A 20,112-nucleotide genomic window follows, 5' to 3' on the forward strand; every position below is an offset into this window, starting at 1 on the left:
TATCACAGTACACAGTACGAATGTGTATGTTCAATACATACAGCAAGCTTCCCAGTGTATACTAGCACCTGTACATGTGATTCAGCAAAGGTGCGACTCTTAGGTTAGCAACTGAACTCTGTTAGCACCATTCATTCACGGGGAAGTCAGAGGAGTTCTAGCTGCTGGACTGAACTCATATCTCCAGAACGTGTGGTACTAACCTTCTAAGCTTCGAAAACCCAGTTAATTGTATGACTGGCATTAAGTTTACGCCAGTAATGTAATTTTATATGTGTAGTTGCATACAGTCAAACACAAAACTAGAAATTGGTATTTATTTTGAATGAAATGGTTGTGTACAGAGTGGATGGCAGCAGAATTAGCATCCATACAGGTTGTTGATCTGGTTGGCGTCGGTCTGTGCCATCTCGTACTTGTCGTAGGCCTCGGTGAGGATGACGTTGGGGTCAGTGGGCACGATGGTGGGAGCCACACCCCAGTTGTTGGAGAAAGCGTAGGTGCCGTAGTGCATGATGCTGTAGTAGTTGTAGCCCTCACCCACGTACCGCCAGTACGTGTCCTTGTCGAACTGGGACTCCATGCCTGGGAAAAGAATTATGACCCAGTAGAATTTTTATCTTATTTTTCTGCAGTGAGGGAATGGCATATATATATTCTGACTTGAATCTCACAAACCCCATTCAGTTCAGTTGACGACCATTTATAGTCAGATTGGAGGATCGATTTGACGAAAAGCCAATGAGACCTTCTTATTATGTAAGGCTCATCGAATTTCATGTTACCACGGCCTAGTATTCTAGTTGTGAAAGTTGCTCAGTTCTTTCAGGTAAAAGTAGAGAGACTGCTGACGCGTAACTGACAAAGAAAACATCCAACAAACATTTCCTCAGCACTACAATGGGCAATCCTCGCCTTGCAAAACCAAATCCCGTTTTCAGTTCTTAATGTGAACTGACTGGTACAGAGACCCTGGCCAAGGTCTCGTGGTCTGCCTGGTCATTGAATCAGGGCCCACTGAGCTGAAACTGAGAATGCTACCGATTACACTGCCGCCACCCCTTATATAGTGGCTGTAGTTCACTGGTAATAGCATGATAGTTTCGCTAATGTACTGTATAGGCACTGTACTAAAAACTAAAATATTACAGCGCAACAAAAATACCACAAGCATAAGTGGGAGAGTCACATCAGCATGTTAACATGAAGAGTAGTAAGAGACAGAAACATCCTACACACTGGACAGTATATTGAGGATGAGAAGTTAAACGTGTGTACAGCCGTGGGACAGTGTTTCTCCTCAGCCTTTAATTTTACCGCTGGCTGTAGGGAAGTCGTAGTGAGAATTTCACACCTAACGAAGGCCTGTTGTCCATTGTTAAGGTGGTAGTTGAAAGTTTTGCTAAGATACAAGAGGAATAGTTTGTGATGACGCTGTTGCTGATGCTGCCAAAAATAGAAAAAAATTCTGAATTACCAACAACAGGTCTTCATTCAGAGTGAAAGGTTGTCTAAAATTCTTTTCTGACAAGGGTATGAGTAAGGAGTGAAGAAACTGACTCAAGACTGAACAGAGAGAACATCCAAACTCCGCCCTGCCTTTACTCACCAGATTGCACGTTTTCGTAGTAAATAGTCACGTAGTCGTCACGGTCGTTGCGGCAGTGCTCGTGGTAGAAGCCAATAGCGTGCATCAGCTCGTGGATGGCAGTACCGACGTAGATGCAGCCGTTGGCGTCCAGAGACAATCGCTGCATCCCACCGATGGTGCCCACGTACGACCAGCACCTGATAAAGAGAACCAGTCAGTCAGTATATCAACCAGTATGTCATGCCGTATGTCAGGGAGTCAAGCGGTATGTCAACCAGCCAGCAAGTGTCAAGTAGTTAATCAGCATGTCAGCCAGTCAACCAGTATGCCAACCAGTCAACTAGTGTTTTGTAATCAGTCTCTAAGTACAAAACTAGACGAGGCATTGTGATACAGGGGCCATCTTGTGATAATAATGCAACATTACCAGTGGTATTGTTTAATAATTGAAATTATATAAAACGGTGCGGTACACAGTGTTTTGTACAGTTAGTCAAAGGTGCCAGTTTAATAGTTGTATCCTTGTCTGAGGAATTTGACTGTTATAAAATCTATTTGAACTCCATGGGTGTGGAAGTACTTTTTGGGGGATGAAATCAAGGGCCGATATTTAGTAACAAGTTCACGATAAATTCCTTAAGTAGGACTTGTTTTTGCAGAAAGAACAAGGAAAGCATCATTGTCGGGACATAATTATTTAGGACGAACAAAAGACTCAAGAAAAATGCCCACGTTTCTTCCTCCTGCCAAACAAAGCTGGATAACGAGAGGAATATGATCGTAAGTTTGTCAGTGAATCTGGCTTCAGTTATAATGACAGGTGTGATTATCTGTGTATTGGAGTAAGTTATGCCCACATATATTGTGGAAAGACAGCGGTTTGGGCCCGACTTGGAGTCTTTTCATGTGTCAGCTTCAATATGTAGGTATAATTTCTTCCATCTAAATAATGGCACTGTGAAATCAAAGGCTATTATAAGTAGCACTGAGAATTTCGTAATGCCTCTTATTTACCGATTTATTGTGCATAGTACAGCTCAGTGTCCACGTATATGATACCGATGCAGTCTGTGTTGATATTAGAATGATAGACATATCATACATGAAGAGAATAGTAAGGTATACTATGCACAATAAATCGCAACGGAAGAGATGTTACGAAGCGTTCCATACCGTTTGAAATAAGACCCAACGACCTGTCTATTTTTTGCTGAAGCGGGAATAATGTTAGAACCAGGAACGAGGGGGATAATGGCTCTGTGGTACAATTTATTTGTAAATAAAGGACGTAAGACTGTTGGTAAATTAACATGTAGTTTGATAAAATCCCGGTCGCATAGGGAAAGGTTAAACAAGGCAAAAGACACCTTCGTTAGCCGAGCCCACCCTAACCATATGCACAGCCCCAACACATCCCAGAAGGTGTCTTTTGACTTTGGACGCATCCCACGGACAAGCCCATTGCACACCACACTCACCTCAGACAGCGTAGCCACGCCCCGGACGTACACTACTGTCGAAACACCATCAGTTCTCCCCACCCCTAAACACTTCCACAAGTTTGCCGTATTTCATCCTCCAGAAAGGAGCAGTGACTCAGTGAGAGTGATTGACAGAGAAACACTGAATTTGTCTGGCCCTATGAGTATGGCACAAACGTCAGACGGGATGACACAGTGATCTTATTGTGTGGGGTGACAGTGATTAACCGTGCTAATTTGTTTTGTTTTCACAACAAGAGGTGCTCAGGCAATAACCTTGTCTCCATATATGAAGTCAGCAGTAAGTAACACAGAGACATTTGCTGCTGTCTGCCTTGCTCACAATTTGCTCTCTCCCCCCGACACACACTCATAGACAGTAACATTGGATATGGAGGCTATCTTAATATGTTTGCGGATGATGCAAAAAGACAAAGGAAAATTACTAACAGATTCTTTGCAAAGAGCTGCAAGAGGAATTAGACTTCATGAATGGAGTAATAAATGGCAAATGGAATTCAGTGTCGACAAGTGTCATGTAATTAAGTTTGGTAAAAGTGGAAAAAGATCAGATTGGGATTATAAGTTAGGATGTAAAACCCTACACATATCAGAAAGAGAGAAGGACCTGGGAGTGATTATCAGTAACAGACTATCTCCAGATGGCCACATCAGTGAGAAGGTACGGAACATGTATACACTGCTTGCTAATATGAGAATAGCATTCACATACATAAATGTAGGCATGCTGAGAAAGTTAACATCATTATTCATCAGATCAGCCCTGGAGTATGCATCAGGAGTCTGGAATCCTTATCTCAAGAAACACATAGATAAGACTGAAAAAGTTCAAAGGGCCGCAACAAAATGGGTGCCAAGCTTAAGGGGTCTAAGCTACGAAGAAAGACTAGAAAAACTGAAACTGCCAACACTACAGGAGAGAAAGAAAAGAGGAGACATGATTATGCTATATAAATGCATCTCAGGGAAAGAGAAAATGGACATAAATGAATATATAACCTATGAGGAACCATCAGCAAGGGGACACTGCAAAAAACTGCCTAAAAAGAGAGGTAATAAAGACGTAAGGAAATTCAGTCTCTCAAATAGGGCAATTGATCAGTGGAATGCATTACCGAATGAAATAGTGTGTGCCAAAACTATTCATAAATTTAAGGGTATGTATGATAAAAATAGTTTAATGCACGAGACAGTACGAGCTTGACTAATTCCTGTAAAGATACAATTAGGTAAGAAACACACACACACACACACACACACACACACACACACACACACACACACACACACACACACACACACACACACACACACACACACACACACACACACACACACACACACACACACACACACACACACACTCTCTCTCTCTCTCTCTCTCTCTCTCTCTCTCTCTCTCTCTCTCTCACCCGCTGTCGTCGGAGACAATCTCGATGTAGTTGGCTTCGCTGGTCCTCTCCACAAACCTAATGCAGGTCTTGCTGTGGAAGTCAGCCATGGCGCTCTCGATGACACTCCTCTGGTCCGAGGCTGACCAAGAATAAATTTATTAACTCATGCAGTATGATGCTTTGTTTCTTACTTTCTTCATGCTATATTTACAGATATCATCACTCGTCCTCTATGAGAAATTATGAACTGGAATAGGTGGATATAGCATTCATTAATCGCTTTAGTATGTAAGGGCTACTCAAATTTACGTTTGTCTGTAAGCATCAGGAAATAACTAAAAGTACATATCGCGGAGCCAAAGGGTTAATGAACACGCAACAGATTAATGTTTAGATGCAGACATTGATATTGCTCCCTATTTCACCTGAACAATTTTAAAACTCTTAATTAATAACTTGGAAAGAGTGTTGGATTCTGAGGACCACATCAGTGGGTGTTGAAAGCATCGGTATTTATTGTAAACAAGTCTGTCGGTATTTATGTGCGGAACTGTAAGCTAGTTTTCTTAGATATACCTCTCTACCAAAAATACTGTTCATCTCTCCTACCATTATGGATCATGTTTTCATGCACGAAGGAGCCAAATGAATTTCTAGTTACCATTTAGATTGTAGAATACTTCATCTCAAATCATAAGTTTCGTGACGTAGCAGCAAGTCATACATGCAATTATTAGGTGTTTTATTGCGTTCCTGTGGGTTCTTGGCTACTCCCTCGTGTGACATTTTGTAGGTCTGTTGTTGAAAAAAAGGGCTCACTTCCCTCTCAGGTGTCCCTCTCTCTCTTTTTAGAACATACCTCCACTCATGAGGATTCTGTTCCCTTCTATACTGATGGGTCTAAAGACTGATATTGGAGTAGGATTTGGTGTTGTCTTCCCTTCCTTTAGTAGGGGCAGTAACCTTCCTGGCGCTACTTCAGTGGATACAGCTGAACTGGCTGCCATTTTATATGCTCTTAAAATAATTTTTACTCTCCCCCAATCCGTTTTTGCGATTTTTAGTGACCCGCGTAGTGCTCTGTCAGCACTGGAGTCTTTTATTGCATCCCATCCATTGGTTTTATCAGTTTTAGAGTGGCTTTTTCTTCTTTTGCCGTCGTGGCCGCCATGTGGACTTCTGTTGGGTTCCCGCACATGTTGGTGTGGTGGGCAGTGAGAGGGCAGATACATTAACTAAAGCAGCGTCTTCTCAACAGCCCCCAACCGACTATCCGCATCCTGTTTCTGATGTAACACCTTACTTGCGGTACGCAATTCGTGCGTGTTGGCAGAGACACTGGGATGGTGTTGCTCATAATAAACTAAAAGAAGTCTTGCAGAGTGGTTGTGCCAAGGGTTTTCCTTTCTATGTCTCGGCGATTGGAGGTGGCTCTTGCTAGGCTTCGCACTGGGCACTCTCGGCTTGCACATGGGTTCTTCGTGAGTGGTGAGACTCAACCGTACTGTGATGACTGCCTTGTTCCCCTTGCTGTCCGTCACTTGCTGGTCGAGTGTCTGAGTTTGGGAGACCTACGTCAGAGATTCCTCCTTAGGCATAAGAGGGCAGATGGTGCCTGCTGTTTGTCCCCGATGCTTGGTGAAGCCTCTAGCGATTTTACTGATGCTTTCAGTTTTCTTCAGGAGGCGGACCTCCTTCCACTTTTATAAGTAATTGACATTTTATAAACTATTCGTTTATTATTTTCAGTGTTTTATTCCTACTAACAGTTATTAACTTTATTTTGAATATGCACTTTTTATTTTGCTGCGTCTTTTACCTTGTTGTCCGGCGGCATATGACCCTGGCAGTTGCGCCGCCAGATTTTAATACAATCAATCAGTCAATATTGAGTTCTTATCTTCTCTGTACTCATATCTGTCCTGCATAATCATACTTCATGAAACGACTATTCCTGAGATGAATAAGATAATTTATCGTTAACCTGAATAGAATTAAAGACTCATGTGCATTAGGGTCTCCTCCCTCTCTCTCTCTCGTAAATATATCTTGGCCACTGTTCATAACCCTACTTCCTTTCCTTCCCCATTTAGGCTGTCACACTGTACCCTTCTGGCTATACAGTGTCACTCCATTTCTACCCATCTGTCATGCAAGGGTTACCTTGTACTCTCTTTTTCATGTATGCAACTGGTCTATTCTACAGTTGTGTTTCTACGTCTGTGTCTCCCACTCCCAGTCACCTCCAGTCATTTTAGTGCAGTGTATACAAGCATCTCGAAATGAACGAAGCTTGCATGTGTGTGTGTGTGTGTGTGTGTGTGTGTGTGTGTGTGTGTGTGTGTGTGTGTGTGTGTGTGTGTGTGTGTGTGTGTGTGTGTGTGTGTGTCATCTGTGGAAAAAACAAGTTTTGCAGGCTCTGAGCTTTGGGCTTCTTCTTTTCTGCATGATAAGAAAAAAAATAAGGAAATGAAACAAGAGCATTCGGGGGCCAAAAGCTGATCGCCAACCAAATTGTGTTGTTGGCTAAGGTACAAGCTACCTTCAAGCCAGATTTGCAGACGAAATATTTTGTCACACACACACACACACACACACACACACACACACACACACACACACACACACACACACACACACACACACACACATCTGGTAGACGGGAGTTCGCGCCTCGCTCAGGTTGCGAAAAGTTTCACTGACGAAGTGGGTGGTTACTGTCCCCCTTGAGCAAGGGGACGGGTGTGTGGGTGTGTGAAGGTCACAGCCTTGCCCTTAGATCGGACTATATGAGCTCTCAGCTCCCTTCCGGGAGGGTAAAATGCTGACGATCACGACCATCAAGTGATCCTGACCGACCCGGTGAATTACACCACCACCACCACCAACAATTATGTAGCCTCACTTTGCTGAAGGCGGATGATAAAAAATAAAAAAAGTAAAATTCTACTGAATTCAGTCACTGCGTTTCACAAAAAGCCAATCCATATAAAAAATAAAATAACAGCATTCGGGGACCTAATGCTAATCGCCCGCCAAAATATAAACAAGACTTGAGGATGAAATGTTTTGGCAACTGATATATACACAGACAAACATACACAGACACACACCAACACAAACTATACCGCCTCGCCTTGCTAAAAGTCGGCGACAAAAATCAGCAAATCTCTACGGAATTCAGGCATCATGTTTCAAAAAGAGCCAATCCATTTAAAAAAAATATAAGGCGGCAGGCATTCGGTCGTCCTTGATTAAAATCCCACCAGAAGTAATAGGCATCTGGAAATCCAGCGGAATCTGCACCATACAACTATATTTTATTTTCATTTTCTCGCATTACACCTTCTTAACGAAATGTTTTCTTGCTGTTGCTCCTACAAATTATTACACTACTGCTACTACTGCTTCTACTACTACTACTTCTACTACTACTACTTCTACTACTACTACTTCTACTACTACTACTACTACCACTACTACTACTACTACTACTAAACAACAACAACAACTAATTCATGCATCCATCCATCATCCAATCCTACGTTGCCCAAATGAGGTGCGTAGGAGCCCGAGGCTAGGCAAGTTGGTCCTGACATTTAAGATGAGAGTGATGATATAATAATAAAATAAAAATATGCGGTGATGTGGCACTTACTGATGCTGGATCCCCAGATGTAGGGCACCTGACCACCGGGCCACAGGTACTGGTCCCCAAGGATGGCTGCACGCTCATGCTGTAGAAGGACATGGCGGGGTTTAGGCAGGCGTGGGAAGGACATGGCGGGGATTAGGCAGGCGTGGGAAGGACATGGCGGGGATTTGGCAGGCATGGAAAGGACATGGCGGGGATTAGACAGGCAGCCCAGGCGGTACAAAGCAGAGAAGGGCAAGTTAGGGCATGGTAGACCAATGTAGGATAGGATATGACGGAATAGGTTAAGAATAGGTTAGTAGAGAATTAAACATATTATGGGGTTTTATAATAATTGGAATAGGGTGAATCAGGAGAAAGAAGAGTAGAGTATGGCAGGAAAACAAGAAGATATGGGATCAGTAAAGGAGAGGGCATGTGTAAGGTTAGAACCGATTAAGAAGAGCTGAATGTGTCAGGTACAGAAAAGTGTACGACGTCGAGGGAACAGCAGGAACGGACAATAGGATGGATACTATATGGTAGGCTAAGACTAGAGCAGAAAGAGTAAAGCGTATCAACGCATGACTTACCTAGTAGGGTACGACATGACAGGTGGGCAGTTCACTAACAAACTTACCATCAGCTCTCCGCCTTGAATATGATATTTTTCTTTTCTTCCCTTATTTCAATTTCCTTGTTGAGTTTTCCGTCTTTTTTTTTTCCCCTACAATTAAGCAGATCTTTGTAACGAGTGGACTATTTTCTTAGGGTATATTTGTTTTTGCAGGGGAGATAAGGAAAGGAATATACGGTTCTTCCCGCTTGTCATGTTTTTCCTGTGAAGCCAAACATAAGATACGACACATAATCAATCGTAAGTTTGTTAGTAAGTCCCTCAGTCATTGACCCATCTTCCAGTGGTTTACAGAATAAGGATGAATAAAACAAATAATAGCAGAGTGCCCTTATCTTAAATCTGTCATGAAATAGACTTCTTGGGTGTGTGGTACAAACAAATTTAAGCGCACGGCCTTATAACTGTAGCAGAGAATGTGTTACGTCGGTCTTGGCTCGGTCATCAGATATATGGTAAATTTTCTCCATCCGCACGTATCGGAGTAAATTTAGACGTGTCAGATTCGTCACATATGGATACTTAAATGATGGGCCTCAATAATACTGGTTTGATATGATGGCTGACAAGACGGCCTATCTGGCATATTTGGGTAAGTTAGTGTTTTGTGTTGTGTTTTGGAGAATTAATTTTCCTTAAATTTTTGATCGCTTACCTCGAATACATTGTAATAATGTTACCAAGACATGGCAATTTTAGCCGTTAAAACAATACGGTTTATTGATTATAATTTCCTTTTCTTAGTCCCTGGCCATTTCATTATTTAGTTAGCATACATGCTGTTTTATTCTCCACAGCTTAGCTGTGCACGTTGACACAAAGAAAAGACATTATGTTAAAGAAACACTGTGGTTTGTTCTAACCTTACTAAGGTCCGTAACCCTTTTCAGCTCATTTAATGGCGAAGCTTAGTCAGATTGCCGGGTCACTGTGATTAGTAACCAAGAGTCTCCTAACTCGTATCTAATGCTGATAGAATTTCGTGCAACCACGACTTACTACTGTATTTAAGTTGTGGGAGTGGCACAGTTGTGTCAGACGAATACAAACCGCCAGAAAATGACAATACTTCTTGTGAAATGAGAATCTTATGACATCTATATCCTGCGTCCCCATGGTGGCTTCAGTACAACATAAATTTCACATTTACCTCAGAATAGTGTCCTCTTCATATACTATACTTTGACCTTACCTCTGATCCCAGCTCTTACCCCAAACTCATGCACTTATCCCACGATCCCTGCCCTTACTCCTGAGCCTTGCTAGTACCCTTTAACCCTAACCTTAGTCCTTAGCCCTGCCATTACCCCGAACTCCTGCCCTTACCCCTGGTCGCTGCCCTTACCCCTGATCCCTGCCCTTACCCCTGATCCCTGCCCTTACCCCTGTCCCCTGCTCTTTCCCCTGCCTTCCCCATGTCCCCTACCCTCACCCCTGGCCCCTGCTCTTACCCCTGGCCCCTGCCCTTTGCCATTGTCCCTGGCCCTGTCCTTAACCCTGACTCTTGCTCTTACCCCTGGCTGCTGGCCGGCGATGCCCTTGATGTCACCCTGGAACAGGTCGGGGTTGTACATGGCCTTGGCCGCTGGTGGGATCGTGGGCGTGGCCGCCGCCACCGCCGCCGCCATCAACACCATCAACAGTTTCCTGTCATATATGCACACTTAAATTGTCTTGCAAGTTATTATAAGTAAACTCTCCTGACCAACAGTTTCTCGTGGGGACATACAAGTATTTGTGAAATAATCATCCTTGTGCCCTGTGGCTAGGTTCGAATTCAAAGCCGTGGTGGACATTTACAGTATGGTGGGTAGCAATGTTTCATCCTTTCATATGCTGGCATATGTTGTTACCCTGTTGGTTCATACAGATGACATAGTGTACACACTCCAGCACACAGAAAGACAGCTGCTACACCATTTCTACATTCACATGCACTACTCCTCATGCACTTCGTTATCATGGGAAAGGGTTCATTCAGTTCATCCTCCTCCCCCCCCCTCCTCAGGATAAAGTCTGGTCCTGCATTGAACCTCTTAATTCCTAGTACACCTAGATAAATATTCGCCATAGTATAACGTTCAAAACAGAAGATTGCAACTCAGGATAGAATGACAGGAGGATGTAGGCCGATAACCAAATGGAAGGATGAGATGTGTTGTTTAGTTGGTTTGGATGGAATAACTGCTGAATGATGAAACAGTCTTAAGATGGCAAAGAAGCAAGTGTAAGAGTAGGTTGATGTCCCTATTATGATGGTAATGAAGCATATATAAGAATATACTGTACGTGTATTTCCACATGAGTGTTTTAGTGTTAGTGTTGATTTCAAACAAGCATGTGTGATCCCCATGGTATACTACATACATATATGGATAGGGTTATTAAGAAAGATTAAAACAAGGTATGGATAAGGGAGTGAAGCTGGGTATGAAGAGGGAAGAGTGGAGTATTTCAAATCTGATGTATGCGGGTTATGCTGTGATGTTAATATTAAACAGTATTCAGAATTTTGTAAACGGAGTGACCCAGAGTGGCGTGCTTGGAAAGTAAATGAACATATGAATGAAGCAATGGGCATTAAGAAAGTAACTCTCAGTGTGATCTGCTGGTCAGTGAAGATAAAAAGTCTAAGCGGGTGGGAGAATTTAACACTTTAAATCCGATGACGCATTTTATATTTCAGTCTTGCTATCGAAAGATAATTTTTCTTAAGCATTAGAGAAATTTTCAAGCTGGAGGTGTCTTTGGGACCTCCTCCACTACAAGAGGTCTTCCAGTTGAATAAATTCGCCTGGTTGTAGCAAGAATTAAACAAAAATGGCGTCCCCAGGCTGCAGGAAGGAAATACCTCAATACAATGACAGAAAGAAGTATATATGTGTAAAGAAAGTGGAAAGTAGAGTGGCTCATGGGAGAAAAATTAAGGTGGGCATTACTACGAATGCCTTGATAGAAACAAAGGAATGAGTATAGTGGCTGCAAAACGACTGCATGGAGGTGTTTTACTGTCCAGATTAATAATTTGCGTTCGCTGCTCTCGTATCATATGAGTACGAAGAGTCAGGAATGAGAGCAGTACTCTCGTATCACATGAGTACGATTAGTCAAGAGTGATAGCAGTAAAAATAGGAATATACAGTAAAATAGAGATTGTGTTAGTTGGATAGGATAAGGAACAGATACATATGAAAACTGTGGAGTCGACTGATAAGAGAAGAGACTGTGGTTAGATAGTGTGAGTAAATGGAGAATGGATATAGATAAGGAAGTGAAAAGTGTGTTTTTGAGTGAGTTTAACGGTGGGAGATGTGACAGGCTTGAAGATTGATCAGTATGCGTGAGAGACCGAAGTGAAAGTGGAGGTGGCAGAGGAATTGACTGGGATTCGATATCCAGTAGGTATGGAGAACTGAAGATACACATGACAAGGGTTGCATCCCTTTTGCGGGATCTACCTTACACGACCGCATGAGTCGTTTTGTAATTTTAGATGACATTGGCCTTCATGCAGCCATCGGCCATCTCACTCCCATCTTAATTCTATGATGAATTGGGAAACTGGTTCGAGTAGTCGAAAGGACAACTATGTGAGCAGAAACCTGAACTTTGTGTTATGTTTGATAAAACAAATTTTCTGCTGTCTTCTTGTATCAACCGATTACATGTCTTTTAGTTGGGAATTAAGGTTGAGACGCTGCTGCTGCTGCTGCTGCTGATGATGATGATGATGATAGAGAACAAAGTAACGGTTAATATCAGTATGGAGAAATCAGGGAGCGCTATGCCCTGCAGTGAACTAACATTAAGCAATCACTGTTAGGAACTGTTGGAGCGTGTGAAGTGAGCAAGAACATGTACTGTATGTATATAGGTACTGGCATAAAAGAACGACTAGGTTTTTCCCGAAGAACCTGACGAACCACCTGTACGACACATGCCTCCAAAGGTCGGTAAGAATACGAAAAAAATGCTATTTTACATGCTTATGTCGGAGTTAACTACAGCTTGATGGGATAATGTGTCCCAGATAATTATAGTATTAAGTAGCCATGCTGTAGGTTTAGTCACATCTTATGTCAAACCGGATTTCTTGTAATTAGCTTGCTATAAAATTATTCGTAATTATTCGGTATTTCTTTTGCTTGCGTTTTGTTAAATATGTATGTTTACTCTGGACCCATATCTTTATTAACTCACAAGAATTATAGGTTGTTTGAGGAATAATCCTTAAAAAAAACAAAACAAACAAAAAAAACGGCGCCACGCCACTGATCAGTAGCATATAAACGAGCGTGGTGAAAGAACAGAAAGTTATAAAAGTGCAAAGCACTTCCTTATTTAAATGGAAATATTATAATATATTAACTATTCACTACTGACACGTTGAAGAAAAAGATACCTGATAGTTATTAGCTGGTTGTTGAAAAAAAGCAATGTATCTGTGACGCAGGTAGATACGATACTGTCTATCGTCCACTCAGCTATCGATCGATTTGTTTCTAGCGACGGATCTATGCTGAGTACTGTACACCGATCGTGCAAATCGACCATCAGCACCTAACATTTACATGGTGACTTAATATATTCGTTTCACTCTATTATGGTCTTAAATACCATCTCTCCATCTTGAACCCTGAGTTGCAACGATAGATTAACCTGATGCTGGTCACGAATAAGTGTTATGAAATGAATGTAGAGCCTGAATATTGTCTTTTTCTGCCAGTAAGCTATGTGATATAAGCAACAAAATTTCGAAAACCTAAGGCAAGCTAAGGTGAAAGAGCTATAGTTGCAGCGACCAACGGAAGAACAGGATAAAAATGATATTGATGATGATGATCGTAGCCTGATCTAAGTTCTATGTATATTAGTTCTGGGTATTGGTTAAATGTACTGGAAATGATAGCTTTGTGGCGTGTAGCGATACTTACATGATGACTGACTTGCTGTACAGAACACCAGGTGAGCAGGGTTCCAGAAGCAGAGCGTGTGCAGGGGTTCCAAGCCTCCTTTGCGTATATAAACACTTTCACTCCCCCCATACCTCGCATCCCCACCCTATCCGAACCCTGCTTCCCACCACCCTCATCTCACCCCCCCATTGAAATTCCACCTCTCTTATCGCGTCGCCTTCTCCTCTCCCGCATCCCTTCCATCACCCCCACCCTCACTTTTCCCTTCCTTCCATCCTTTCCTTCCCTCCCTCCACCCTCATTGGCTCTACTGAAATTTCTCTTTTCATGCTACTCTCCCTATCCTCCCCATCTCCCCCATCCCCCCACTTTCTCTCCTTTGGAATTTTATAAACAATTTACGGTAAACTGGCGTGGGAAAAGTTCCGTACCGCACACCAGGTCCATGAATATTGATTTTTATAAAGATAACACACAGGAGCCAAGGACGGTACGTTCTGGTGAGTGGCGCTGGTGATGCACTGGTTAGCACGTCTTGCTTGCACATGGATGGACCTGAGATCTGCTGTCGCCCCGGTCTGGCTCTTAGATAAAATCTGTATCCCTCTTGACTTTGTTTACCTACTTGGACAATAGAGGACCTGATTGTAAATTTAATTCGTGTCTGCCTTAATTGCATGTCGTAAATTGATTGTCTGCCTTTACTGACCGCTTTACTGGCCCATGTGTACTAAGCAGACATTAACATCATAGATTCTTAGATGCTGGAGTACCTCTTGGAGCGACCCATTAACCAAGTGACACGCTAAGGTTTTTCGGGCACCAGGTGCATCACTACCTTAGACATTAGCGATGCTTCATGTTACGACCGTCTTGGACCTGCATCTATCTAGTACTTTTGTGTTTGGTTATCATGCAGCTTTACAGGAGCGTAAGGTTTCAGAGCTAGGCTACTTAGTCCAAACATCTAAGGATAGTGCCTAGAAGTAGTATTTAGGATATTGTAATAATTTGTAACCCTCAAGCTTCTATGACCCACTCTGGTATAAAGTCATATGATGGTTGCAGAAAAATAATGTTGGAGTTCTCCTGACCTTGATAGGGGTAATGGTGACAGTACTAACACTCTCAGTATCTGACGCGCACTCAGGTGAATAAAATCGTCAGGTGTGAGCTGGAATAAAATACTAAAGACGAGACCATGAAAGTGAAAGCCCTGGCAAGCGATATGGCAAGGCCAGTGTTATTTTGCACTCACATCGCTTATATCTGTGTTGTAGTTGACGCGCTTTTTTTTTTTTTTTTTTTTTGATGGTTCAGGTTAGGTTTGGTTACTTTGTTAGGGTTAAGTTAGGTGGGTGACAGAGCGACTTGGAGGCGTTTTGTCTGCGGCCACCCTTTGCGGGATTAGGGCGTCGGGCTAGCTATAGACAGATAGATAGAAGTTAGGTTTAGTTAGACTGGGCTAGGTTTGTCTGCGCTGGACTGGATTAAGTTGACCCGGACACACTTGCCCCCGAACACGTGATCGGCACGAGGAAACGAGGCTCAGGGCTCCATCCAACGTTCAGAAACGAATACTACAGCAGCCCTAACCCGGTGCTTCGTTTCATCTCGTCGTTCACATGTTTCGAGCAAGTGTGGCCGCATCCTTAGATTTAAGTCAGCAGAGATAGGATTTTTAAGGCTGCTGAAGGGGGTGGGGGATTTCAATTTACAGCTCTTGTGAGTAGATTGGAATATAATTTGTTTTAACCGTATCAGCTTTGTTCTGACTGTCCCTTTTTCGTGCATCTCCTTCCACTATATGCACCAGCATCTCTACCATTGGGCACAAAAAACATTGATCTTCTGAACTGAGTGCCTGCTGCAAACATCTACCCACGCAGTCTTATATCTGTTTATGCCCAAATCTCATATGCAAAATTTAAATGGTCAGGCTATTTACGTACCATCTGTGAAAAATAAAAAATAAAACAGCTATCAAGTACAATGGAGTTCGCCCGAATTATGAGTGATAACAGAAGGTTTTGTTTCACCTCCTCATTAGTGATGTATTTACTGCATCTCGATTTTCACGCGTATCTTATATAAATTGTTTTAATATTGACTTAGTTTATATCAGTAACATATTTGAGGATGCTGAAGTGTAATGTGCAGAACAAATCGCAAAGAAAATTATGTTACGAACTCAGACGCTTCTTAGGACACGCCCCTGATCACTTTTGTCGGCATGATGACTATCTGGGTGTGAGGTGCATGCCTCAGGTTATTTCCCTAACAATATATGGCGTTTCCATATCATACTTACAGTTCAAAACACATCATCATCATTATTTCTTATAATTTCGCCAAAGTCCCGAAAGGAGGATGATCAGGCGTCTGAAAGGTAGGTGAGAAGATCGCCAGTGGAGCGTCCCTGACGGAACCCATACTGCCGATTAGAAAGAAGGTTGTGATAGGAAAGATGCTTTAAAATTTTTCTATTAAGAATTGACTCGAAAACTTTTGAGATAGAGGATGTTAAAGCAATTGGACGATAGTTAGAGGGTTGGGAATGGTGACCCTTCTTTGGGACTGGCTGAATGAGAGCAAACTTCCAGCAAGAAGGAAAGGTACAAGTTGAAAGACAAAGGCGAAAGAGTTTGCCTAGGCAGGGTGTAAGCACAGATGCACAGTTCTTGAGAACAACAGGAGGGACGCCATCAAGCCCATATGCCTTATTAGTATTGAGGCCTGTGATGGCAGAAAATACATCAGCTGAAGAAATTTTAATGTCTGCCATGAGGAAGTCAGAGGGGGGAAGTGATGGAGGAACAGCACCGGAATCGTCTAAGGTGGAATTGGAGGAGAAAGTCCGAGCGAAGAGATCTGCTTTATCAGTAGAAGAAATAGCTACAGAACCATCAGAGTAGAAAAGAGGAGGGAAGGATGATGAGGTAAAGTTGTTAGAAAGGTTTTTGGCAAGGTGCCAGAAGGAGCAGGAAGAATTCGAGTTGGAGAGTTGAGAGCATTTATACGGATGAAATTATTTGTAGCAGAGTGAAGAACAGACTTAGCACAATTCCAGGCAGAAACGTATAAAAGATGTGATTCAGGGGTGGGTTGGCTCTGGTACCTTTTGTAGGCCCTCTCCTTGTCGCGAACAGCATTAGAACAAGCGTGATTAAACCAAGGCTTTCTTGCATTAGTCAAAGAATATGAGAAAGGAATGTATGCTTCCATGCCCGAGAGAATAACCTCCGTAATGCGCAAGGCACACTCAGATGGCCCCTGGCCATGGAAGCAATAATCATTCCAGGGAAAATTAAAGAAGCACTGCCTGAGGGCCTCCCAATCCGCAGCTCGTAAGTGCCACAGACGACGTTTCTTTGGAGGGTTCACAGGCTGTACCGGAGCGATAGGACAGGTTAAGGCAGTGGTTTTCAACCTTTTTTCTCTCATGGCACACCAAGCCAGGCGTAAAATGGGCGAGGCACACCATCAGTATTTCAAAGTAGAACTAATGACCTTCATACGTCAAGCATGTTAATTACCGTTAAATATTTATTATTCTTTATGGATTATCATGGTTTTCAAAATATTACTTTCTTCTGCATATTTATTACTCCAAAATTACAGTGAAATATGATGTCCTTGACAGAGTTACCAGCTATCAAACACAATAAAAATTATGAAGATTTAAAACACAAGATAGTGATTTTATTCACGCACAAGCATGTGTAAAAATAAATGGCCTTTTCATGGATATAATTACCATTGGGAAATGAAACATGATGTCCTTGATAAAGTTACTAGCCATTAGAAATAATATGAAGATTTGAAACTAAAGATACTAATTTTATTCGAGCACAATAACCATTAAAAATAAAAGGCCTATTCAAACAAATATCAGTGGGAAATGAAACATGATGTCCTTGATAAAGTTACTAGCCATTAGAAATGTACATGAAAATTTAAAACTGGAGATATTGATTTCATTTAAGTAAAAACATGACTAAAAATAAAAGCCTTCTCCATACATACAGATATCAGTGGGAAATTTGACCTTGTTGTTGTTTCATAATGTGCCTCATCCGAGGTCGAATGGTGGAGAGGTGTACCCTCAAGTCCCCCTCCAGTGTCTGAAGCCCGGCGGAATAAGGGTTACCAGTTCGTACATACAGTGTGATATGCCCTCCACAAATAGGGTATAATATAAATTCACAATTAATTAAATTCATTGTCATTAAGCCGTGACACATGATAGTGTCATACTCATAGATGTCACATTTGCCATGTGCACGTTGTTTGAGGGAGGATCAATCTTCTTTCCCCAATTCCCAAGACACACCTGCAGTTGCTTCGCGGCACACTGGTTGAAAATCACTGGGTTACGGTGATAAGGTAGTGATCGGAGGAGCCCCATGGAGAGAGAAGTTTAACAGTGTAAGCAGGATTAGTTGTAAGGAAGAGGTCAAGTATGTTGGAACTCTCTCCAAGGCGGTCAGGGATACGAGTAGGGTTCTGTACAAGCTGCTCTAGGTCATTGAGGATAGAAAAGGTGTAGGCTTGTTCACCAGGTGGGTCATTGAAAGGAGAGGAGAGCCAAAGGTGGTGGTGAACATTGAAATCTCCTATAATGGAGATTTCAGAGAAAGGAGAAATGGATAGAATGTGTTACATCGTAGAAGTAAGATAGTCAAAGAATTTTTGATAGTCAGTAGAATTAGGGGATAAGTAAACAGCACAGATATATTTAGTCAGAGAATGACAGGAAAGCCGAAGCCGGAGTGTAGAGAATTCAGAAGAATCAAGTTCAGCAACACGAGAGCAAGATAAGTCGTTGCGTATGTATACACAGCAGCAACCTTTGGCTTTGAAATGAGTATAGAGAAAGTAGGAGGATACAGAAAAGGGTCTGGTGTCAGTTGCCTCAGACAGCTGAGTCTCCGTTAGAAAAAGAAGGTGAGGTTTAGAGAAGGCGAGGTGATGATCAACAGAGCGAAAGTTAGAGGAAAGGCCGCGAATGTTGCAGAAATGAAGAAGAAGAGAGTCAGACAGTGGTTCCAGGCAGCCCGAGTCGTCACCGGGAGAGGGGCGGAAGGTGGGGGCATTTATGGTCCCCCCCCCCCGGGGACTCCGAGGCCACATGTTGTGCTGCCATGATTTTTTTTTTTTTTTTTGAGGGGGGGGGGAAGGAAGTGTGGTGTGTACTGTGCATGTAGTTTGGTGTTGATAGTTAGAGAAACTTGTATTGGAGAGCACGCTGGCCTACTCTCTGTGTTACTGAAACACTGAAAAAGTTCAGCAAAGTGGGATGGTCGGGACCTAGTCCCGAGGGCTGATGAAACGGGAGCTCCAGCTCTCCCTGTCATCATCTTTCCATCCATCTTGGGAGTACTCCCCTGCTCGACTGGTGCTACAGCCCAGATTAGGTTGGAAGGGATGACTTCTGGTGATTCTGAACCTTTGATTAATGTTTTCTGCATATACACAAGAGTGGCCTTTTCGCCGCGCCTGCGTCACGGCGGCATGTAACTCAAGAGGTGGCAGCTGAATGGTTATTGAAGTAGTGTGTTGTGCGAAAATAGGAGAATTTGATCCCAGCCTAGGGTAGGGAATAGCTTAACTATTTGAGATTCGGTAAAATAATCTTTACAATTCTTCCTCAGACTCCCGCCAATGTTGTACCGTATCATTACACCAGTCCTTATTGAGACAGTCAGGTGTGCGGGCCGATGTCACGCGGACTCCAGTTCTAAAACCTGGTGTCGCCAAGTATGCTCGCGACCTAGGATCCATGCGGCGTTCTTTGACTCGAACACCCAGTGACGTTCGTTCCGCTGTGGTGTACGGATTATCAAGTCACTAGGATACACAGGGCCACGGATTAGGTTGGGTTAGATTAGGTTAGTTAAATTAGGTTAACGAGCGTCGCTGAATTTTTCCCCTCAGCCCTTTTTTTTTTTTTTTTTTCTTTCTTTTTAACAGTCCTGGATCCCAGGTCGCAGGGGAATACAGAGACGTTCGTTCCGCAACCTGGGATCTTTTGGAATTAACAAGAATTAACCAATGAAATATGTCATGGGACTGAGGAAATTAAACTGAATATTATTTACTTGTTTGCTGTAATCATGCTACCTTCAGACATTTTATTTTTCACCATTAGTTCTTTCATGGTCGGGACAACTCAGATTATTATTTTTTTATTCCAGATGAGTCTGACGAACTTATTCAATTGAGAGTGAGTCACAGGAGCCTGAATGTTAACAGTCTTAAGATTAACTATCCCATGACACATTTATTTAGCGGACAATGAGTCATGGAAACACTATGTTGTTAATATTGGTACTCTCGAAAGCAATAATCTGTATCCTCCCTGGAAGCCAAAGCCACCTGCCCTTAAATGTGGGAGGGCAATGGAATAAACTATTAGAGGCGATTGCTCCAGAACTA

General features: G+C 42.5%; 1 protein-coding gene across 1 annotated transcript; it reads right to left on the minus strand.

Moving 5' to 3' along the window:
• Nucleotides 1–361: 361 nt before the first annotated feature.
• Nucleotides 362–10,395, minus strand: LOC145412818 (astacin-like). The gene is made up of 5 exons (XM_080282606.1): nt 10,273–10,395; nt 8,146–8,224; nt 4,506–4,626; nt 1,610–1,788; nt 362–585 (listed from the first exon to the last, which is right to left on the minus strand). The coding sequence occupies exons 1-5, from the start codon at nt 10,393–10,395 to the stop codon at nt 362–364; spliced, it is 726 nt and encodes a 241-aa protein (XP_080138732.1).
• Between the last annotated feature and the right edge of the window lie 9,717 nt (nt 10,396–20,112).

The sequence above is a fragment of the Coenobita brevimanus genome, chromosome 94 (assembly GCF_032717465.1).
Source record: "Coenobita brevimanus isolate Jiangsu-jjx chromosome 94, ASM3271746v2, whole genome shotgun sequence".
In the NCBI taxonomy this organism is placed as follows: Eukaryota; Metazoa; Arthropoda; class Malacostraca; order Decapoda; family Coenobitidae; genus Coenobita; species Coenobita brevimanus.